Source organism: Phyllostomus discolor, chromosome 6 (assembly GCF_004126475.2).
Source record: "Phyllostomus discolor isolate MPI-MPIP mPhyDis1 chromosome 6, mPhyDis1.pri.v3, whole genome shotgun sequence".
NCBI lineage: Eukaryota > Metazoa > Chordata > Mammalia > Chiroptera > Phyllostomidae > Phyllostomus > Phyllostomus discolor.
This window is the reverse complement of record NC_040908.2, coordinates 137,664,357-137,689,263: the sequence shown is the minus strand read 5'-3', so window position 1 is coordinate 137,689,263 and position 24,907 is coordinate 137,664,357. Positions and strand designations below refer to the sequence as shown.

The following is a 24,907-nucleotide window of genomic DNA, read 5'->3' as shown; positions in this document are numbered from 1 at the left end:
CTTTTAAATATAATAGTTCCTATCTTATCCTCACCCGAAAACATTTTTTTCATTGCTTTTAGAGAGAGAGGGAAGGAGAGAAAGATCGATGTGAGAGAGAAGCATCAGTCAGTGGTTCCCATGTGTGCCCGGGCAAGGATCGTACGCAGTGGACTGGGGACTGAACCCGTAACTTAGGTATGTGCCCTGACTAGGAATCGAACCCACAACCCTTCTGTTACAGGATCACTCTCTAAAAAACTAAGCCATACTATCCATGGCATAATATTTCCTATCTTAAAACAACAAAGCCCTGATCATTGGTTGGAGCTTCATCCCATAGATTAAAGGCTGTGGGTTCAATTACCAGTCAGGGAAAATATCCAGGTTGCAGGTTTGATCCCTGGTTGGGCGCATATGAGAAGGCAACCAATCAATGTTTCTCTCTCACATCGATGAGTCACCTCCTCCCTCTGCCAGTGACACAGGGAAAGAATTCAGATAACAATGGCTGGTGAGAAAAAGATGCAAAAAGGCAGTGCAAAAGCACGAACAATCCCAGCAGGAAATCAGGGTAAGTCCTAGAAAGGGCAGACTCAGTATCAAACACTTCTCTACCAAAAAGTTTTGGAGAGCACACCTGTGATCTCGCATCAGGGAAGCTCCTTAGTCCAGGAGAGTCTGCTAAGACCTCTGGGAACAAAACCAATGAGCGTGCACTCACATGCGCGCCCTTACCACATGTGTCTGCACACACCTACCCCATCACAAACGGCACTAACAGCCACCGTGGACTCAACACTCAGCAGTGCCGGGCATGGCTTCAGCATTTTTTATGCATGGTTTCTATTTTAACCCTTACAGTGACTCTGTGAGGTGGTTATTATTATTATTCTGATTTGACAGAGAAGAAAACTGACACACAGAGAGGAAAATTAACTAACCCACCCAGCAGGTCAATGGCGAGTCTGGAATTCACACCAGGTCTTAACGAGCACACAACACACAGCCCTATACCCAGGCACACGCCTACCCCGTGCCCACGTCCATATACCCAAAACCACAGACCTCACACACGCCACTTCGCACCCCTGGTGCATACACTGCAGGCGAGCCTTCTAACCTAACCTGGCTGCCGCTCTCCATTGTCTGAAGCTTATTTTGGCCAAAAATTCAGAGGCACCAGCTCTGTCCTCCTCTGTCACTCGGCCATGACCACCAGCCCAGTAAACCCAACACAATGAGCTGTCACTAAGTTTCAGTCTATGCATCTGGATCTCAACAGGTCATGTCCAAAGTGCTGTAAGCCTGCGAAACCCTCGCAGCTTGTCACTGTGTAAAGGGGCTCACAAAGCACCTGAAGCCCCCAGTGTCTCAGGGAGGCATAGACCTCCCCAGGTGAACGGCCAAGTAAAGGGTCGTGGGTATCAAACGCCCCTGCTGGGCAGCAGCTGAGGACACCAGAGAACCCAGGCCAGACACACCAGTGAACTCGCCACTGGCCTGCAGACATCAGGAGGCTATAGTGTATTTAAACCCACAGAGAAAAACTGTGACCACAGGAAACCTTCCAAGATCTAGGTATCCTTCCCCTGGTATCAGACAAAACTATGCCAGGCAGATCCAACCCTGGCTGCTCAGGGCATTTAACAACTCCTCTTCTCGGGAAGTTCATCCTTGGGTGTAAACGACACGCCTCATGAAGTCACACGCTGGCTCCTGCCTCTGTGGACACGGGGCAGCTGCCCACCATCCCCCCATCATGCTCGTTTGGGAACCCGACGGGAAGCACACTGTCCTCAGTCCGCTGCTCCCCACGCCAAAGCATCCCAGGGCTCTGGTTTGGGCCCAAAGTGCTGACGGTCTGTTCGCAGCAGCTTCCACACAGCAGTGCTGGACACAAATCAGTGCTGCGGTAGTGCACCACCCACCACTTCTCGGTTTCCCGCACAAATGCCGTGACAGCACAGGGCGGTGAGGCGGGTCAGCACAGGGTTTGAGGTCAGAGCGGTCTGGGCTCAAATACTGATTCTGCCACTTAATGTCTCTGGGTCTTAGCTTTCTAATCTGAAAACTATGGCTGTGACAAGGATGAAATGCAATAGGGTGCTTAAATTTGTGAGGGACTGCACACATTTGTGAGGAACTGCACACATTTGTGAGAATAGGATCAATCAACAGAGCCTTTTGCCAGGAATATGCATACACCCATGATCTGCGTGCAGTTTCAGGGGATCCACAGACTCAGTGAAGCTCATCCACGGGCTCCAAGTTGAGACTGCTGATATATAACAGGCGCCTCCTACCCAAGCTCAGTAACTATTAATGATACAGTATTTTTAATACTCTTTTACATGTCTGCTTATCTTCCAAATACACTTTTCATTTGCTAGAGGATAGGAAGCATAGCATGGACCTGTCTCTCATCCACAGTTCCTGCCCAGTGCCTTGTAGTTACTGAGCCACCAGGCCCCTGGATGGTCTGGCCCCATGGGGAGGCTATGCCTAAGGACCCACACAAGTCAGAGAAGCCCGGCATCCTCCTTGGAAATCCCTCTTCTCCCTACATCTCAGAGCTGTTGCCAATACATTAGAGCACAAGGCAGAGATGGAACAGCTGCTTTCCTTTTCCCTGGGCCTGGACAACCTTAGCCATTCCATCTACCAAGCATCCAGAGTGCATCCAATTTCCTCCCTCTTGGCTCAGCTCCACAGACAGCCTGCCTTCCCAACCACATCAGAAGAGGCAACCCACAGTTCCTCTCCTGGTGCCCCATTCTTTTGTGAGACCTGTCCAGCACAGCACCAGATATAAGGGAGGCTGTCAGTAAATACCAAGCACAGAGATGGTGGTTAGGTGGGTGAATGGATGAATGAATGGATGAGGGCATGGGTGGGTGAATGATGGATGGATGGATGGATGGATGGATGAACAGATGGATGTGTGGATGAATGGATGGATGGATGGATGGACGGATGAATGGATGAATATATGGGTGGGTGGGTGGATGGATGGATGGATGGACAGATGGGAGGGTGAATGGACAGATGGATGGGAGGATGGGTGGGTGGTTGGATGGATGGACAGACAGATGGGAGGGTGGGGGGGTGGGTGGATGGATGGATGGTAGATGGAATAACATGAGCTGACACTGAACTGGAGATCTGAAGATCAAGATACCTCAGAACTAACTCTTCATAAGACATGGATTCTAATTTTTATTCTACAACTAACAAGCTGTATAATCCTAAATAAATCATTCTTCACACTGGGCATCAGCTTCCTCACCTTTAAAACTCACCTTTAAAAGAAAAAATGAGGCTAAAAATGTGATTATATGTATAAGACACCGCAGATTCACACACTTCGAATCCCAGGCCAGAGAGGGCCCCGGGCGGCCATTCACACTGTTCTCGTGGTGATGCAGCGGCAGCCACAGCCACCACCAACACCCCTGCAGACTCACCGTCTGCCTGGTAGGCAGCCCAGTTACCCGGGTGGCTCACATGCATGCTGTAAAAGTCCCTCACCTCATGACATGCCGCCCACCATCGTCTCCTGCTCTGGGGCCCCCTGGATGCCACTGAGACAAGAGCTATCACAGGACTCACCTGGCATCCTCACACATGCAACCCAGAAGTATAGGAACAGATGCCTCCCAAAAGGAATCTGGACCCACGGGAGCTGGGTGTCAGCACCCCTAAGTACATGGACCATTTGGAGATGTGGTGACTGTAGAGGACCTCTATGCACACGTCCTGAGAGACTGAGCAACCACCTTGCCAGGAAGCTCTGCCCTGATTAGTAATGAACTCTCTCTCATTTTGCTCCCTCCTTTGCTGCTTCAGTCCCCATTTCCCAGCCTCTGGCTTCTTAAGCTTGTACTCCCCAGTAAATTGTTAGTGCAGAAAGGGATTCTCGTATTTATTTCGTGCTCACTATATGTCTGAGACTGTGTATCACCTAGGCTAACTACAACGACAATAAAAACAATTAACATTTGTTGAGCATTTTCTACAAGCCAGGCAACAGCTTAAGTATTTTACATCACTAAATCCTTTTTAAAAACCCTAGAAAATACACACTATTAGCCCCATTTTACAGATGAGGAATCTGAGACATCTATGTTACGTACCTTGTCAAAGGTTACACAGTTACCACATCGGGGAGAACGGAAATATTCAAAACATTCCTGTAAGGTGTACAGCTATCCTCTGTGACAGATGAGAAACAGACTCGGAGAGATCAAGTAACTTGACAGAAGTTACATAGCTACTAAGTGGCAGAGCTGCTACCTGAAGTTCTGGAGTACAAAGTTTCCTCTGTTTCCTGCAAGGATTCTTTTAACCCCAACATGTTAACCTGTTAGATCTCAGACAAACGAGGTTCTTCCAGTGCGAACTCCAGTTAGATCTCAGCACCAAGGGCAAGGTGCTTCTGCTCACCCCTTGCCCTAGCCTTCCCACCGGCCTATCCCAAGGTGCCAAATTGTGTCCACCATCTCTCTGAACTTCTCTTAAAATATCCAAAGTCTGTTGTGCTAGCTGTGACCAGGCTCACAGATTTCTCCTGCCTCCTCCTGCCCTCCCCCCATCTCCTTAAACTTAAAGCTTGGCTTTGGCCGGTGAAACCTGAGCAGGAGTGGACGCTGCGCCTTTTTTCTTCCCTTTGTCCCAGCAACGGCCAGCCCACTGACAGAGGCTGTGCTGTGTCTAGAGAGAAAAGTGTGAAGGAGGAGGCAGCCAGTCTATGATGGGCAAGAGGCATGAGCAAGAAATAAACTCTTGATACTGTAAATCACCAGGACTTGATGGTGCTGTATTGCCACAGCATCTGGCCTTCTTGTCAATACATACATTGCTGCAAGAATTGGGGTGCTACCATAATAATACAACAACAACAAATAAACTAAAAATATTTGGTACTGGCTGATGGCAGTGGGCAGAAGGACACTGAATTACTATAAGCTGGAAAGATGTTTACTCACATTACACAGTGATGAAATATTTGGTAAAGCTGTCATCTGAAATAAACTAAAAGAGAAAAATGTACCTGATGAACTTAAAAGACAGAAAGTTATATGAGCCTTGATGTGTTATGCATTGAATTGTGTCCCCCCCCAAATTCAAATGTCAAAGTACTAACCCCCAGTACCTCAAAATGTGACCATATTTGAAGTTGAAGATCTTTACAGAGCTAACAAGTTAATATGAAGTCTTTAGGGTAAACCTTAATCCAGTATGACTATGTCCTTATAAAAAGGGGAAATTTAGACATAGAAATGAACATAGAAAGAAAATAATGTAAAAAAAAAAAAAAAAAAAAAAAAAAACAAAAAACAACCATCCACAAATCAAGGCAAAGGGCATGGACAAGGTTCTTCTTTCACAGGCCTCGGAAGGAAATGACCCTGCCAACACCTTGACTTTGGACTTCTAGCCTCTAGAACTGTGTGGGACAACACATTTCTGTTGCTTTAGTGCCCCAGTCTGTGTTATTTTGTTATAGCAACTCTAGCAAACTGATACAAGCAAGAAAAAATTGGCCACCTTGTGGATGAAAATAAAAGGAACAGAATCCAGAAATTTCAGAACTTGAAAGGTTGAATGAGATAATTTTTTCCCATCTCCAAACAACAACAAAAAGATAAAATTGAGAAATACTTTGAGCAGGTCAATTAAAGCTCAGCCTCAAGGCAAGGATCCAAGCAACATTTTAGACCCTGTGCCCCTGTTAAAACATCGGAACAAATTCAGGTTGCGCCAGTGCACCCTCTCAGCTGGAACAAAAACGGCCCAGGCTCTGGCTGGTCCATGAAAACCGACAGGTTCCAGGTGATCAAAAGTAATCGTGAGGGTGGCTCTTGGACCATTAGTCTGACTGGAATTAAATCGATGAGGAAATGGCTCAATGGTGTCCTCATTTTATAGTCAGAGAGCCTCACAATCTCAGATAAAAGAATGTCCAGGAACCAAAACAGCCCCTGGGCCCCCCACCTTCCGTGGGGGAGAAGCGGGCCGGCAGAGCCTTTCAGCAGCCAGAGAGGATGAAGGAGGAGAAGGGACTCGGGGGAAGCACACTGAGAGCCGTGGAAAACAACAGACTGGAAATCTGCACCCAGGGAGCAGAAGAGCGTGCTCGTCCCTAAGGGCTCCTGGAATAGCGAGCCCATTAAGTCCCCAAATTGCTGTCATCGTGTATCTTCCATTCTCCCCCTTTTCAAGAATATTTAAGTCGTCCCAGCCCTGTTATAATGTACACTGGGTGCCCGAGGAGCAGATCATTCGGCTCTGTGGAGCACGGGCATCTGAAACAGGAGGGGGCACAGGAATGGCTGCTGTAAAGACCCAGCACGTGACCTTGGCCTTCCAGTCTACGGTGCGATAACTGGGTAGGGTTTTTATATGGTCTCCTGAGACACAGAGGCAGGGGCGCAAGACAGTTTTGTGAGCTAAAGGGAGACAGAACCAAATATTTGTGATGAGAAGGGTAGATTATAATAAACTGTATTAACATTCACAAATATTTGCTGCCTTTCCCTGGGGAAGGCCACGGCCTTGCTTGGTTGTGGAAGTTGCTTTGAGCCACAGTGACATGCGAAAGCTTTCAGGGTCGGCTTGTGCTTTGCACGCTGTCTTTTCCCTGTGTTTGAACAACCAGCATGCCCTGCAAAAAGGATGCTCAGTCCGCCTGTTGCAGAAGCCCCGGATGCCCCATGGTGAGCATACAGCCAGCAGCCAGCTCTCGTTGCGACTGACCAGTGAAATCCAGCCATGCTGAGTGGTACAACCAGAGCCTTCCTCCTCCTTGAAGGGGCCCAGCCAACATTCCTTCAACCTCATCAACATGTGGCTCCTCACTCTTCTCATCCCACTGAGGCTCAAGTTCTAGAACCTAGAACCTGGATAACCGACCAAGACTATAGATTAAAAAAAAAAAAAAAAAAAAAAAACCGAGCAGAGAAAACCAATTTGAAGACTCATAATACATTTTGCCAGGAAATAAAGTTCATAGCTTATCTTGATATGTTCCCAGGTCTGACACTAGCACACGACAAATAAGACCACGAAATTGATGTCCTGGCCCCTGCATTTCGGGCAGTCCTTCTTAGGAGGGGAGGGAGGACAGGGTACAGCAGCTCCCCAAGAGGTGGACTTGTGACTACACAGGAGACCTCCCTGCCTCAGGGGAGCTCCAAGCAGGACCCTCCCCAGCCGTTCACCCAGAGGGGCACTCACTCTCCACCCAGAAGGGCGCTCACCCTCCCCGAGACCAGACCCGAGCCCTGACTGTCCAGAGAGTCACTGCTGCAGTTTTTACAAGCCCATCAAAGTCTACTGAGGGCCGCACAGCAGGTGAAATTAATCCTAACCTCCTAGGGGCGGGCCCTCAGCATCACAGTTTTTTTTTAAGTTCCTAAGTGAGACTAACAGGAGCCCAGGGCTGGGACCACGATGCCAGGCAGGCAGTCCCCGGATAGCAGGACCCGGACTGCCATGGCCACAGCTGCATCTCTCGCCCCGAGCACTGCGCCTGGAACAAAGGTGATTCCCAGCGGAAAGCAGTAAAAGAAAAGCAATCCTTTAAATCTATAAAAAAAATCCATGCATCCTGACCCTGAACAGACCATGCTAGCCCCTTGTTTATATCCTCCTGTGGTTACAAATACAACTTCATCTTCTAAAATTACAGCACATTCTCTCTAGAACTGCACTGTCCAACAGAGTGGCCGTTAGTCACATGCAGCTACTTAAATTTAAATTTAAAATATTTAACATTAAATAAAACTCAAAATTCCCTGGCCGCTGTGGTTCAGTTGGTTGAGCATCGTCTCGTAGACCAAAAGTTCACAGTCAGGGTCCTGGTCAGGGCACATACCTGGGTGGCAGGTTCGGCCCAGGTCGGGGCATGTACAAGAGGCAACCGATCAATGTTTCTCCCTCACATCGGTGTTTCTTTCCCTCTCTCTCTCCCTCCCTTTCGCTCCCTCTAAAATCAATGAGCGTGTCCTCAGGTGAGGATTAAAAGAAATTCAGTTTCTCAGTTACACCAGCCATAAGTCAAGTGCTCAGCAGCCACACGCGGCTGGTGGCTGCAGCACTGGGCAGTGTCGATACGGAACCTCCTTCATCACAGAAAACGCTACCGGACAAGGCTATTCTGAAATAACCAATTTCATTTCAAAGAGCCGCAAGTGACCCTGGTGATTGTATCCAACCCTCTCCCTTTACAGATAGTACTGAAATTTAATGGTAATGAACATATGGACATAAATGTGGCTACACGAAAACAACTGCATAAGACATAGAAGGGAGAAGTCAGAGCTTAGCAGTAATAAGGGGAAAAAACATACAAATGAACCTCTGTGGGGTCTTGGTCCACAGTAAGTTTATTGTGAATTAATCCTGTGATGGGGCTGCAGCACTAGGAACGTATGAACTTGAACAAAGAGGGGTTGCTCTGCTGTGTCTGGATCAGATGACATTGGAAGCACTGTGGTCAGATAGCAAACACCGCTAGGGTGTGGGCAAACGACTAGGTATTTGCACAAGAGAAGATAATGTCAGAAATCGGAACCAAGCCGAGTTCCCATCAATAGGCAAGTGGATGGATACAGGGTGGTGTGATGCAGCAGTTCACACTAATGAACCAGATCTCTACGTCCTCAGAAGAATAATGGTAAGTGAAATGCTACGTTTCAGAAAGATCCATACTGTGTGATGCCATTTATACACATTGTTAAACCATGCAAAGCAATAGCTAGCGTGCACTGGATGTTTACTGTATTTCCAATAATACACTAGGAATACATCCTATGAATCAACTCACTTAATCCAGAGAACAATCCTATGGGACAGATAATTTATTACCTCCTCATCGCACACGGAATAAAGGAGAGGTTAAAGAACTTGCCCAAGGTTACACAGCCAGTAAGAGTCAGAGCTGGGATCTGAATGCAGGCAGTCTGGCCCCAAAAGCTGCTCATAGGACCACCACACATGTGCTCTCTCTCATATACATGTCTATACACACACATACAAACGCGTACATGTGGTAACATAAGCACGCACACACACACACATTCATGTGAACTGAATATGCACCGACCGTGTTGGTGATGGCCATTACGGAGGCTGACAGAGGAAAAGAACTGGGAGAGGAACACAGGAACTTCAACTTATTCTGTAGTTTTTTTTTAAGGTTCTAAGCAAATAAAACAGAATGTTAACATTTGCTGATTCTGGGGAACAGCTACAGCATTGATGCTTCCATAATCCTCTGTGCTTGTCTGCATTGGCATTTTGTTTTGCAAAGTATTCCTCATCCAGCTAAAAACAACAAAAAAAAAATCCCACAACTTTAAAGACCAAGGCCCAGAGAAGTTAAGTAATATACCCCAAAGTCAACAGCAAGAGCCAAGCTGGAATCCAAGTTCCCAGGCCCGCGGCTCCATGCCTGCCCTGCAGCTCTGCAGCCGAGCGTGTGGGTGCCGTACTGGTGAGCAGATCTTAGGTGTGCGGGCTGAGCCAGCCCAGCACATCGGCACATCCTGGCTCTACTTCATGCTTTGGCTGCATCCATGAAAAGTTCTATTTAATAAAATATTTGCGCACCAAATCATGTTGTCCCACTTACACTATAATTTTGGAGATGTGTTCCCACAGAAAAGAATTTACTCCCAATGTGTAAAAATAAACCCCAATCAAGAATCACAGCATTCCCCAAAGCGCGCTGCAGTCGACACAGATGCCGACGTCCCACAGCACTCTCTCCAGAAAGCCCGGTCAAACGGCCGCAGGGACTACATTCCAGATGGGCGGTATCAGAGTGGAGCCCTGTGTGTTAGCTCTGATTTTCTGGCATGCGCCCTTTTGGCAGCCAAACGGTTTACCAGGTACTCAGCCACAGGTAGTCAGCAGGCCCCTCCAAGTGCAAGAATCATAAAATTCTATTAAACGGAATTCACCAGCTGACAAGACACCATCTGTCCTGGTTGATTTAAAATACCTGCCAAAAGATAGTTTGCCAGATGTCCTTCAGTTTCTCCTAAGGGAAGCTACATCTTTATTGCATCGCCCGTGTTTACTCGCCCCCACTCTCCTGAACTGGGGGAAGACATCCGGGCAGGGCCGCGGGGCCAAGACAGACACTGCAGGTGTAGGCTCCCGAGTTCAGACCCTGTGTCTGTCCGTACAGACAACAGGAGCTACTGGAACTCCCTGGGTCTCAAATGCCCTCATCTGTGTAACGGATATAAAAATAGTGCATATAGAGCAGTGTCCGTAGAAGATTCAAAAGGCAAATACATTTTAGGAGTTGAGATAACCCTTCTTTTAAAACTAATCCAGTGCAGACAACAGGTAACCCTTCTCATTAAGCACAGCCAGTAACTGCAAGTACCTACTCCTTGAGAAAAAAAATGAAACAGAAATATTTTCCTGAGTTTATACACACAAATGGTTCAAAGTTACCTGAACCAACAGTACACGTATTCATTTGCTTATCATCTGTTTCCCCGTAAGAGCCAGACTTTGTCTGATTTGCTCACTGGCTGTGTTCCTTGTGCTTGCAACAGTGCCAAGCACATAGTGGGTGCCCACTCAATATCTGTTTAGTGAAAAACATATACCTTCAGAATACTCTTAATAATATTAACTAACATGTATATTCCTTTTTATTACTTACAATAAATGTATACAATCTAAATTAACCCTTAAAATAACTTGGATCATTGACATTACATTATTACCCAATGTCTGAAGAAGAAACAAATTCCAGGAGGTGATTTGCCCAGCATCCACTTGTTTGTATGGGATTGGCTCACACGCCTAATGGTTTCTGAAAGAATTCTTGTCTTGTTACATTCTCTGCTGTCTCTCTCCATCTCTGCTTTCCTCACTGTAGTATTTGATGGGGGAGGAACAGTGAGAAAACAGACTTACTGTAGATGTCAGAAGTGCTCAAATTTAGGAAGTACAGAGTTTATTTGCTCTGTGATACACACTTAAGTCGCATAACCATTTAATGATTTTCCAAAACTTGGCAGTGCAGGTGTTACTTTGCCCCAGAGAGGGGCTCGCAAGCCCACTCCACTCGAGCAGCTTGCTCCACTTTTATTTTGGCAAGAGCAAAACCACTTATATTTGGAAGACACTGGTATGTGAATTGGATTACTCCACTAATTGATTAAATGCGAAGTTATACTAAATCACTCCACTCAAAGTAAGGTTGACTTATAAATGCTCCCAGAGGTAATTAGCAATGAAGCGCATCCAATCAACAGAAAAAACAATTCAGACTTGGGCAATAGTGGGTGGCAGGAAATCTGGAAGATCAGCATTAACCTAACCCTTTAGGGAGATCCATCTTACTCAAATTTTCTAAGCATTAAGAGCTAGCTTAAGCTTCAAGCTTCAAGCACTGTTTTGTGAAAGCGATTACACATGGGCAGTGCTCCTATGTAACAGAAACCACATGTTATTTAATTCCTATTCATCTTTCAAGGCCTGGTTCCGGTGCCTCCTCCCCCAGGGAGCCTTCCCAGGTTATCTCGTGAGAAGAAAGTTCTTTCTTCAACATACTCAGGACTTTACCCATACCCCACTGCAAGCCAAAGCTATTCTCCTCTCCATTAGAGTACCTGAGGGCATGCAGTGTCAGCCATCTAGACTATAATGTCACAAAGGTCAAGGTCTTTGCCTGCTTCACCTGTGTCTTGCACAACATCTAGCATAAAAGCCTAGAATGCAAACAGGTGCTAAAAGTCCCAATCTTTTGAAAGTATCCCACTTTAGCCTTTGTTCTATCTTGTCATATAAAACAAGTTACTTGAAAGATACTATTTTTTTCCTTTAGAAAACTCCTAAGTAGAACTCCTGAAAGATAGCACTTTCCTGGAAGACAAAAAAAAGCAACACAAAAAATTTTCACTCATGCATATTCTAATTCACTTTCATAAACGAGACACTAATGGACAGACACATCCTCCCAACTACTTAACACCAAGGCACTGTCCGCCAGGAAAAAGTACAGTGCCAAACCCTCGGATCTTCTGAGTCCCATTCAAGGCAAAGCAGAGGTGTTCCAAAATGACTTTTCAAACTCTACTGCTGGTATGCAGAATGCGTTTCAGCATAGAGAAGATGGGTGCAGTCTTAAACACAGCCATTCACTCTCCCTGCCCCCAACCACCAATCCCCAATAAAATATAATCTGTTTCAGGCAAGAAGAGAATAAAAGCCATATGTAACTTTGTGTCCTATACACCAGACAGCACAAACAAAGACAACTTAAAAGCTGGCTAGCCCCAGAGTAAATTCTATTAGACTTTGGAGTTGGATTATAGGAGTGTTTCCAATTAAATGTGCTTTCTGCTTAAATTGTCAACATTATTAATAGACTTCCATTTAAATAAAGGGTTTTCATTCCCTTAATATACAGTAGCTCAAAGCTAGACATAACAATGGTAAAACATGAGAAGAAATAAAAATTAATGGAAGAAAGAATAATAAATTCATGTTTTACACTTTCCATTCTCAGAGTGCTTTCCCATTTGTTGTCATTTAATATTTGCAATCAGACCTAGCTGGGGTGGCTCAGTGGACTGAGCACTGGTCTGTGAACCAAAGGGTCGCCAGTTCAATTCCCAGTCAGGGCATATGTCTGGATTGTGGGCCAGGCCCCTGATGGCGGTGGGTGAGGGGGAGCATGTGAGACAATCACACATTGATGTTTCTCTCTCTCCCTTCCCCTCTGTCTAAAAATAAGCAAATAAAATCTTTAAAAAATATATTTGCCATCAGTCTTTGTATTCTTCCCATTTCCAGATCAGAAAACTGATACTTAAAAACATTTAGAGACATATCCACTGGCAACCCTAAGTACTCCCTCAAGGTATTTTCATTTTCCCATTGATAAAAAGGAACAATAATAGTATTTAACTTTATGACTGTAGTGAGGATGAAATAAATTAATACATCTAAAGGGCTGAGCCTTAATCTTCTGCCCACACTCTAAACCTCTGCTTTTCCCATTACTCCAACCTATCTTTGCAGGTTAAAACCTACATTACTGCCCTGGCTGGTAAGGCTCAGTTGGTGGGGCATCACCCCCCAAACCGAAAGGTAACAGCTGTGATTCCCAATCAGGTCACGTGCCTGGGCTGCGGGTTCAGTCCCCAGTCAGGATGCCTGCAAGAGGTAACAAATTGATGTTTTTCTCTCACATCAATGTTTCTCTCCCTATCTTTCTCTCTCTTTTCCCCTCTCTCTAAAATCAATAAAAAATGTTTTTAAAAAATCTGACATTACTAACACACAGGACAGTTGATACACACAGGAGACGAAGGTCAAAGTTAAACCCCAATACTTAAAAATGACTCACATTTAATGAATCAGGATTAGGGTTAGTAGTGCTGTAGCATTTTATACACATTAACTTATTTCATCCTCACTATAACCATGTACAGTAGGTACTATTATTACCCCACTTTATCAATAAGTAGATGGAGAAAAAGAGCTTAGGTAGCTTGCTAGTTGTTGTCATATATTAGCATTGAAAGATAGGACTTTGGAGCCTTCTAATTAACTGAACAGGAGTAAAACGGTAAAATCTGTAAGCTTGTCTAGGCTGGCACTGTCCAGTGTGGTGACCCCTAGCCACATATGTCAATGGGCACTTGAAATGTGACCAGTGTGACTGAGGAAATACATGTTCACTTGAATTCATTTGACTTGAAATTTAACATGAATATTCAGTGAAATAGCAGTTTCCAAGACCCTGAACATCTGTCAGTAAGGGGCAGTGATCTTTGAGAGACAACGAACAAAGGAGAGGAGCCCGACAAGCACCAAGGCCTCCCACTCAGATGGAGCTCCCAGGCTGCAGCACAGGGAGAAGGAACTCAGGCCGAGCCCCGCCGTCTCCCCGAGTGGACGTGAGGAAGCTGAGAATCTGGGGAAACCAAGGCACCAGGATGTCACAGGACAGTATTCAGGAGAGGAGACAACAGCACAGAGGAAAAAGTATGGATCTGTCTCCCACTCAGTACTCAGTGGAGTATGATCGGTGTGTGCATATGAGAAAACTCCCCAAGAACAAAGAACCCCCACCCAAAGATAACAGTGCCCAGCACATACTCAGGCCTGAGAACAGCACTGTTCCCACCAGTTAAAGTAGAAAATCTCAGGATTCATGGATGAAAAATAACTGGTTGTACTATAGCTATTAGTGCCAGCATTGCTCTAGGTCATCTAACAAATCCTAAGTGTAGGACCCAAAAAGATCAAATTGTTTCCCAGTAACTTGACTGTGTCCTAGAACAAAACTCAGTAACATTTAAAAAAATACAAACATACTCAGCACCAAACAAGGTAAAATTCACAATGTCTGGCATTCAATAAAAAATCATCAGGCATGCAAAGAAAAGCAGTATGGGGAGAAAATTAATCAGAATTGACCCAGCACTGCTGCAGATATTAGAATCAGTTGTCAGGGATATTAAAACAGTTACTGTAACTGAATTCTATCTATTCAAAGAATTAGATGGAAACATGGAAAAAAATTGTAAGGGTCAAAACTGAACTTACAAAGATAAAACTACAATAGAGAAGATTTTTTAAAAAATCACCGAGTGATACCAACAGCAGACAATACAGAAGGAAAGTTCAGTGATCTTGAAGACACAGCAATAAAAACTATCACAAGTGACATACAGAGAGAAAAGATCATTTTTTTAAATGAACCAAGCATCATTGAGCTGTGGAACAACTTTAAGCAGCCCAAGATATATGGAGTAGGAGTTCCTAAAGAAGAGGGGTGGGGACAGAAAAAATATTTGAAGATATAATGTCTAGCTTGATTTCTAAATTTGATGAAACTCAATAGACCGCCCCACACATGAGAAATACGAAGAAAACCACAGCAAGATACATTACAATCAAATTGCTCAAAGTCAGTGATAAAGAGAAAGTCTCAAAAGCAGGGGTAAAGCAGTTGCATTGCCTACAGTGGAACAAAGATTGGAAGACAACAGACTTCTCTTCAGGAACAATGCAAGTGAGAAGACAATGGATTAACCTCTTAAAAGTACTGGCAAAAAAAACTGCTAACTCAACTCTGCACCCAGCAAAAATGACTTTAAAAAAATAAAAACAAAATAGACTTCTTTTTAGATATACAGAATCTGAAAGGATTCATCACCAGCTGACCTGCACTCCAAGAAAGGTTAAAGGAAGTCCAGTGGGCAGGACGAAAATGGTGACAAATGAAAATGTGAATCCACCTGAGGGACTGAAGAACACAGACAATGGTAACTGCATGAGTAAATAGGTGGCTGATTTTCTTATTAGCTAGAACTGTTCAAATCATAATTGACTTATTAGAGAAAAACAACAACAATGCATGTAGTACAGGGTTCATAACAAAGTAAAATTATAATGTATGACCATAACAGAACAGTGGTCAGGAAGAGAGAAGTAAACTACTAAAACGTTCTTATACATAACGTTGTTAGGGGTAGACAGTGATGAGCCCTAAAGCAACCACTAAAATAATGAAACAAAAAATAATAGCCAATAAGTCAACAAAGGAGATCTATTGTAATCATAACAAAAAAAAAACCTTCCATTATCTAAAAGAAGCCAGAAAGCAGAAAAATGTAAGAAAAAATAGACAGTACAGGTAGAAACTAGGAGCAAAAATGTATATTTAAATAGAATCATGTCAATAATCACAATAATGTAAATGGTCTAAATATCTTGATGAAAATATAGAGGCCTTTTGGTTTTAAAAAAGAGAGAGAAATAAAAGTAAGACCAGCTGTTGCCCACAAGAAAAGCATTTTATATGCTCCACATGTATAAGCCTCAAAATAACTATAATTGGTAAAAGAATCCAGGCCAAAAAAAAGTACCCATCATATGACTTTGTTTATATAATATCCGAGAACATGCAAACCACTCTATAGTGACAGGAACCAGATCATTAGTTGCCTAAGGGTGGTGGCTGAAAGGCGCAGGAGGGAGAGATTATGAAAGAAGAAAAGGGGAGATTTTAGAGTGATGAATTTGTTCACAGTCTTGATCGTGGTGATAGCACAGGTATAGTTATACATCAGAATTACAGCATGGTACCCTTCAGATATGCACTGTATGTGAGTCAATTATACCTCAATCAAGCTATCTTTAAAATATGATAATTAAGCATGTATGGAATAACTTGGCAAACCAACTTTTTCAAGTTTAAATTTTATGAAATAGAAATACAGTTCAATTATTTCAGACAAAAGTTTTGCTTCCAAATTAACATATATGGTAAGTATAAAACATAAACTAGGTACTAAAGGCTTTGTAAAAAACCAGAAAATATCTATTAATTTTTTGTGATCATATGTTGAAATGATAATATGTTTTATATATTGGGTTAAATAAAATGTATAATTAAATTTAATTTTACCCATTTCTGTTTACTTATTTAATGCAGCTACTACAAATATTAAAATTGCCAGTTCCACTCATTGCATTTTGATCAGACAGCGCTGCACTCAAAGTAGGACTTGTCTGGAACACACTGGAAACAGCACAGTGCACACATTTCTGCCCAAGAGTGGGTAACCACCCTGTGCTAGACACCGTTATGCCCCCCACCAATAAAAAATGCCCACATCTTAGTCCTGAGAAGCTGTAATATGCTGCCTTACAGAAGTGACAGGCAGAGACTTTGCTGATGAGATGAAGTTGTCAATCTCAAAATGAGATCACCCTGGATTATCTGGGTGGGCCCAGTATAGACACAAACTTCTTTGTGAGGGAAGAAGAGGAGGCAGAAGAGTCGTTCCCAGAGAAGACAATTGAAGCTGAGCTTGGACGGCCCCAGCCAGGAGCCAAGCTGTATGGGGCCTCCAGAAGCTAGAAAAGGCAATGAACTGCCTACCCCATGGAGACCCCAGAAAGGACGCAGCTTGACCAAGAACTTGATTTAGCCCCCTAAAGCCCATTGGAGAATTCTGACCTTCAGAACAGTAAGATAATAAATATGTTTTGTTTGAATCCACTAATTTGTGGTCATTTGTAATAGCAACAATAGAAAACTAATACAGATTTTGGTACCTGGAAGTGGAGTGCAGCTATAACAAATAACTAAAAATGTAGAAGTGGCCTTGTGGAGTAATATGAAGGGGAGCCAAAAAAACAGAATTTACGTATATAAAAAATTGTGTATTTATTCTTACATGTGTAAACTTGTCACTTCAAAGTACTCTCCATTTAAGGAAATACACCTATCAAAACTTTTTTTCCACTGCTCAAAACAGTTTTGAACTAGTCGATTTTGATGCCTGTTATCACTTCTGCCTTTTTTTGTTTTGTTCTGTTTTTGTTTGTCTTTTTTTGTTTCACCTCTTCCCTATCAGCAAAACGTTTGTTTTGAGGACTTTTTTCATCCAGAAAAGCAAAAACAAAAAATCTCTCCAGGTGAGATCGGGTGGGCCATGGGGAGTCATGCTGCTTTTGGTCAAAAACTGCTGAACACTCAGCCTGGTGTGAGCAGGTGCACTCGTAAATCACCCATCATGAAATAGGCAAATGCATTGAGTCTCAGAAAAATTCACTGAAGCCAAACACAGCCTCTCACAACAATGCCAGCTGGTGCACTGACACAGATGGGTTCCTAGGACACTCACCTAGTAGGGGATGCCTGTACTACAAGGGGCCCAAACCTCCAAAAGATAATTCAGGGAGTTTTGGGTCCCCCCCCCATAAAATACTGAGAAATTTTTGAAGAACATGATAGGAAAAAGCCTAGGTTGCCTTTAACACACTGTAAATAAGTGAAGTCTCAGAATAATGTAAAGAAAATGGTTAAAAAAAACTTCTAGTATCCCAGAGAACATTTAAATCATTGTGGAAAGACTATTAGAAATATGAACATTAAAAATACTGCTGGTGCCCTGGCGGGTGTGGCTCAGTAGGTTGAGTGCCAGCCTGAGAACCAAAGGGTTGCTGGTTTGATTCCCAGTCAGGGCATGTGCCTGGGTTGCAGGCCAGGTCCTCAGCTGGGGGTAGGTGAGAGACAACTGATCAATGTATCTCTCACACATTGATGCTTCTATCCCTCTTTTTCTCCCTCCCTTCTCCTCTCTCTAAAAATAAATTTAAAAATATATATTTTTAATAATAAAAAAATTAAAATATGGCTGGTGAGGGCCAAAATATGAGGAATTTATTGCCGGGACTGCAAACGGGAAGACACAGGACCCTTGTTACACATTGAGGCAGAAAACTTAGTCAGACTGTATCCTGTACTCACATGGGAAGCAAACCTTGTAAAAGATGAATCAGGACATTCGGCTACAGAGACTTCCCAGCACATTGTTGAGTGCAGTCTGCTTTACCTGGCTGCTGTAGCGAGCTGAGACTTGTGGAGATATTGAGATACAACAGACATGAGTCTCAGGGAACCAGAGAGCAGACTTTACAATAAGCAAAAGAATGACTCCCCAAAAATGTCCATGTCCTTACTGCCAGAACCTGTGAATGTGTTTCCTTACCCGGAGAAAAAAAAAAAAAGGACTTTACCAATGTGATTAAATTACCTATCTTGAGCTGGAGAGATTACCCTGAATTACCCCAGGGGATACAATGGAATCACAAAGGTCCTTATAAGGGAAATCCCTCCTCAGTCAGACTCGCAGAATGAAGTTACACCTCCCACCAAAGAAGCCCAGACGCCCTGCCTGTGGTGGTGAGAGCCTGGTAGATGTCTCAGTAGCAGGTTCCAAAGCAGAGAACACAGGAACTGGAGAGCAGAGTGCTAGCCGGGGAAGCCCACACTTGTGGAATAAATGAATGAGTAAATGAATAGTGAGCAGAGCAGGCAAAATATCCTCTTACAGAGCACATTGGACAAAAGAAATCTGGTCTTCATTTCGTAGTTAATTGTATTATGGAAGGAAGAAATTTTAACTCAACTCAAAATGTTTATTCATCACAGCGATATGCCACGTGCCATACATGGCCTTGGAGGTGAGGAGGTAGCTAGACAGACATGACTTCTGCCTTCGTGGAGCTTACAGACAAGACCCGCTTCCACGGCAACCCTGCAGATGGGTTGGCAGCTTTGCCCAGGTCAAGAATCTCGGGGTTGCTCAGCAATAACTAAGCAAAGAGAAAAGTAACCCAGTCTGTATTCTCTTCGCCATGGCCGGCTTACACACTTCAACTCCTTAGCAAGATTAAGTGGAAATTAACATATCCATGGTCATATGATGTATCATTTTACAATAACTGTAGATTTGCTATCTATCATTAACAAGGCTTAAGTTACCTGCACCGTAAATATGTAAATCTCATCCCATAATGTCAGTCCAGTCACTCTGAAACAGTCCTTTTGTTATCTTCATAAGGGGCTGAGCAAAAAAAAAAAACAAAACTCCAACCTTGCCAGGCATCCTCACCAAGGACCGTCCAGGCTGCTGGACTAACACATCCAGTCAGGCCACTGGCCCACTTCAGCCTCCACGAAGGCCCCCAATGTTCTGAGAGTCAAGTACAAAACCACTCACCTGGTCACAAGGCTGGGTAATACTTGCAACAGTTAATTACAAGTCCATCACCTCCTGTCTATCAGAATGGCCACTGACCATAAACCATCAATACGCTCAAACCCGTGGATGTCAGCTAAATACCAGTTCTACCCACAGGGTCCAATGTACCCTAGCCTCTGCCTACCTCTCCCTGTGGCCATGCTACTCGTCTTTCTGTTGACTTCTGCCTTAAGACCTTCTTACGTACTATTTCCTCTCCCCCAAATGCTCTGACTCCACCCCTCCGTACACCAGGCTTGCTAATCAGTTTTCAAGTCCGGCAGACAGGGCCCTTTCTCAGGGTAGCCTTTCCCTGGTCACTATCACCTCCCCACCCCAGTTAAAGCAGATCTGACTGTAACTCTTATTCAACACTGCCTTCACTGTAAGTACAACGGGAATTCAATAATTCCCTGTGTAATGACTGTTTTCCTCACTATGTTTTAAAGCAGGGGCTGCACTTAGCTTATTTACTCTGACTGGTAACCCATCTATTAGCCCGTTGCCTGGTTCACAGAAGGAGTTCCGTAATAATAGCTACTTACTGAGAGTCTGTGTACCAGGTGCTATTTTAACCACTTTGCTGGATTAGCTCCTTGCAGCAGCCCCATGAGGTCGGTATCATTATTTTAGATGAGGACACAGAAAGAGTCGGGCCCAGTAACTGCCCAAAGTCTCCAAGCCAATAAGTGGCAGGGTAAGAAACTGACTCCGGCAGCCCGGCTCCGAAGCCCACACATTTAAGAAGCACGTGATCCTGCCGCTGAGTGCTTGTTGAGGGATTTAATGAACTGTGGTCAAACCCAGTGGGCAGAACCAACTAAGCTGCACCCCTCAGAGAACACAGCCGTAAAACACCCTCTGTGCTCGTGAGCCCATGAGATGAGAGAAGTAGGAAAAGGTCGAGTTGCAGATAAATATGCAGATAATAAAGCAATATCCTGTAAAAATACTACGGCTGACCGATGGCTTTCAAGGACTTCACAACTTCACTCCTCTTTACATCTCTGCCAAAATCCCCAGAGAAATATGTCACCGCAAGCCAAATATTTCACCACCATGTCCTCAGGTGTCCCACCTTGTACCATCAGAACACCCCCCAGAATATCTGAACACCCTCAGCATTCCTGACCGTTCCTTCTGACGACCACACAAGAGAAAGAGCAGAGATGATCTCCCAACAAATACACGCCCCACGACCACCCCCCAGGCGAACCTCTTCCCCAAGCTCTGCCCCACGCAGAGGAAGAAGCAGCTTTACCTTGAAATAGGAACGCTTTGCTGGCGTTGTGCAGTCCAGGCACCTGCGTGACGCCGAGGGTCGTGTTCATGAGGTCAAGCTCAGTGATGATATCCATCTGGAGGTCAGGGTCCATCCCAGAGCCCAGCACTGAAAAGGAACACAGAGCTGTCTTGGTTTCCAATGCACACTGCTGGCAGGCATACGGACCAGCAATCAGGAAGCCGGTGGTCAGTGCTTGGAGATGCTCTCTTGCTGGGACGTAAAAGGAAGGCAACTCTGCTCTGTGACCCCGCTGATGTTATAGTTCTTTTGTCTCTTTTCTCACCCCCACCCCTCATTCGTGACAGACGGATAATCACTTGCCCTACATCCACAGGGCCCAATATAATCACAAAGTTAGAAAGGTAACATGTAGCATTGTATCACCTCCAGCAAAATCTGAGTCAGTACCCCACAATCAAATACAGTATTTCTGGAGCAGCAAGTGTAACACGTTCCTCTAATTGGCTAAACAAACACTGTAAATAGAGTTGTAAGGGTTGAGCTCAGGGTAAGTGTTGCGGTCGGGAAAGATATGAAGAACTTCGGGTTTCCGAGCTTTTTCAAATCTGGGGACTGTGGACACAGAATAGCCCTGACAGTTGTGGCTTCAGAGACTGAAGCAGCAGCGAAATCGGACACCCCTCACCAGGGGAGGCCTCCGCAGAGCAAAGCGCTCCCCATTCATCGGCACAGCCACCTGTGGTACAGCGGAAGGCGTGGACAGAGGGACTGGCCAAAACAGGATCCCTGCAACACGGATGTTCATTTCCTTCCAAGGGGACAGACTCCTGTACGGAAAGTTAGAGGCTCTGCCTACTCTCGTTGGAGACCTTAGCACAGAGAAACATGGCCCTGCATTCCAGTGCCCCACTAAGAATCAGCAAATCTCTAAGGCTGCCTCAGAACCCTCTGGTGGGGGGCGGGGGTTCCTGCAGAATGATACCCTCGTAACTGCAGAGTGTCTCCCAGGCACATACATCCATAGGGCCAGAGCTCACTCTGAGGGACTGCTATTCATAAAGGCTGTGTCTAGCTACACTTAGCATCTCAATAGTGCAATTCTGCTGGCACAGTTGGGAATGTTTTAATCAGCAGCAGCTGTCAACTTTTGTCTAACTGTAATGCAGTCCCGGAGGCAAGACTGGGTGAGCTTGAGCCCAATTTGTCCCAGAGACACTGCGTGAATGCTCATCAGGACATCAAGAGCTAGTACAGCCCTCATCTGTCCTCCCTCCCTCAGCCCCTACCTGGCAGATTTAAGAAGGAAATCTACCCCACCCTGAGTCTTCCTGTGAGGAAGCAGAGACTGCCCAGCAATCTGAGCTTCTGTCAACAGAAGGTGGGTCAGCAAAGGGTCTTTGGAGCTGAAGCCTGTCCCTGCCAAGGCAGACCAAGGGTTAAATTAAAGGCACAGTGCACACAACTGCCTTCTCAGTTTGTGTCAGACTTCCCCTTGCCCCCTGCACCAAAGATTAAAGTTTTCCCCTTGCAAGTGCAGCAGTTATGAGACCAGTTTACCCAAAGACAACTCTTCCATCCATTCATTCATTCTGCATTCATTCATTTATTCAGTACTTTTTCACCAGGTATTGCTGAGGCTTACTATGTGACACATGCATTGCTAGGCACTGGAGAGTCCTCACTGAGCATGCAGTCCCAGGGTAGGGGTGAAGAGAGGGCAAAAAACTCAACAAACAAGATAATCTGACATAGCAGTGAATGCTATGCAGAAAATAGAGTAACGAAATAGAAAGCAACTTGCATGGAGCTTTAGAAAAGAAGGTCAGGGAAGGTTCTCCTGAGCTGAAACCTAAATGAGGAGAAGGGACCAGATTCGGGAAATCTGGAGGGAATGCTCTCTGGGTTTAGAGACAGCAAGTGCAAACCAGGAGCAAAGTTGGTATGTTCAGGAAACAGGGAAAGGGCTGGGGTGGCTGGAGCAGAGTGGGCTGGGGGAGGGGAGGGTGGCAGACATGAAGCCGAAGAGTAGAGCCTGCCTGCCTGCCTGTGAGCCACAGTGAGGAGGAGACACAGAGACAGGTGTTGCTCTAACTGCAGTGGGTGTCACCGAAGGCTTTCAGGTGTGTGTTTAAGGGGCAGAGGCGTGGATGTGCTCTGATCTGCATTATGATCCCACGAAGTTTCCGTCGCCCCTGCCTGAAGCGGCTCATCCCTCACACAGACTCGGTTCACAAAGACTGGCTGACAGAGTAGCCACTGTGGGCAAGGAAGCACTGAGCTGAAGGGCAGTCTACCCGCCAAGTCGCAGCAGCACGAGCCTCCTGTCGAGGCTGCTGCTGTTATTTCCCTCCTGAGCTCAGGGAGCAGCAGTTCTGTGGTGTCCTTGGAAAGGCCGGAAAGGAACTACTGTTTCAGTTTGATCTACAGCCCAGATTGGTGAGGCTCAGCAGATTGATCTACAGCGTTCTACACCTGTATGGCAGGAATTAAATCAAGGGGACCTCCCTCCTGGCCTTTCTCTGGGCAGGAATTTGGAAAGTGGTCTGGAGAATGGGCCCTTCCCTGGACATGAGAAAAAGGAAGCACCCCTGTAAACCCAGAGCCTTGAATCTAGGGCGCAGTTAAGTAACTGATAAGCTAATGCACAATCACTGCTTCAGGTGCAGTGACCTCAGAGAAACAGGCATATCTGGGGAAAGCATGAGAGGACTGGACGGCATTCTGGCCGAGGAAATGTTCTCAAAGGCCGGTGGGTGACTGAATTATTGACCTCCGATCTCTACCCCCCCCCCCCATAGCCACACCCTCTGCTGTGTGGCTTCTCAGTGCCCTCCACGAGAGTGGGAACCGCACCCAGCCAAACCCGGCCTAGATCAGCCAACACCAAACCCACCAACAGACATGTGTACCAAAATAAACGTTGTGTTGACCCCAACCAGGGTGGCTCAGCTGGTTGGGTATCATCACACAAACCAAAAGGTTGCCCGTTCAATTCCCAATCAGGGCACATGCCGCAGCTGCGGGCCAGGTGCCCAGCTGGGGGGGTGCCAGAGGCAACCGATGTTTCCTTCTTTGTCTCCCTCCCTCCTCTCTCTCTCTATAAATAAATAAATAAATAAATAAATAAATAACATTTAAAAAGCAAATGTCGCTTTAGGTCCCTGAGTTTTTGGTGGCTGGTTATGCACGTTTTTGTGGCAACAGCCAGCAGGCAGAGACCAAAGACCCGCTCTGACTGTCATCCGTAAGAGGCCCGGATTCCCAGACTAGGAGCCTTGCAGCTGAATGAGCCTGAGAGGCCCCCAAACAGATTCTGTGGACACGACAGAACACCCCAGTGGTGATGCCATGGATCCCGGCCCCCACCTGAGAACACCGCACCCTCAACCCAGAAAGTGCTGTGGGCACAAAACTATAAAGCTCCTCGTTTCAGCCCTGTCTCATCCTCCCACTAACTCTGTGCCCTCGGAAAAATCCCTTCACTGCCCCCAGCCTCGGTTCCCTCGCCCCTGGAAGGGGGGGTGATCACACCTGCCTCGCAGCCCAGTGAGGCTTGGGTGGCCACTGTGTGAACACTCCTAGTGCATGTGGGGTTTGCCGCATCCGCCTTTCACAAGACCACCTCTCTGGAGCATTCCAGCTCCCAGGCGCCACCTCCAGTGGAATCCTACAAAACGTACAGAGGGCCCCCTCCCTCCCAACCCCTCCACTTGCCTACCTGACCTGGAAAGGCTCTTACCCTGGCTTTGCTTTTTGACATCTGTAGTAATAAATCCATGTTCATTCCCCCTCTACAACCCCCAAGTGAAGGGGCTTCCCTGGCTTCAAGAGAACTGCATTGCTCTGGCTGTGAAAACACCCCATAAAAACAGAACAAGAGAAATCAGTGAAGCTTCCAGACACAGTTTTCTTCTCTTCCTCTATTCGGTCCCCTTCAGGATGAAAACACCTCGTGGCAGCGGCAGCGCATGTAAAAGACAGCAGCTTGCATGCTGCCTGAGGAACCAGAACACCTCTCAATAAGAGAGCATTTGCATGGTGTCTCCTGAACCTTACATGGTAGGACTGTTGGTTCCATTAAAAATAACCTTTTTTATTG

General features: G+C 45.4%; 1 protein-coding gene across 2 annotated transcripts in view; it reads right to left on the bottom strand.

Moving 5' to 3' along the window:
- NELL1 (neural EGFL like 1) overlaps positions 1-24,907 on the bottom strand; it is a 729,686-nt gene that overhangs the window by 700,149 nt on the left and 4,630 nt on the right. For both annotated transcript variants that reach the window (XM_028515811.2, XM_028515812.2), the window contains exon 2: positions 20,824-20,952. In XM_028515811.2, the coding sequence (XP_028371612.1) occupies positions 20,824-20,952 (129 nt within the window). The remainder of the gene's footprint in view (positions 1-20,823; positions 20,953-24,907) is intronic.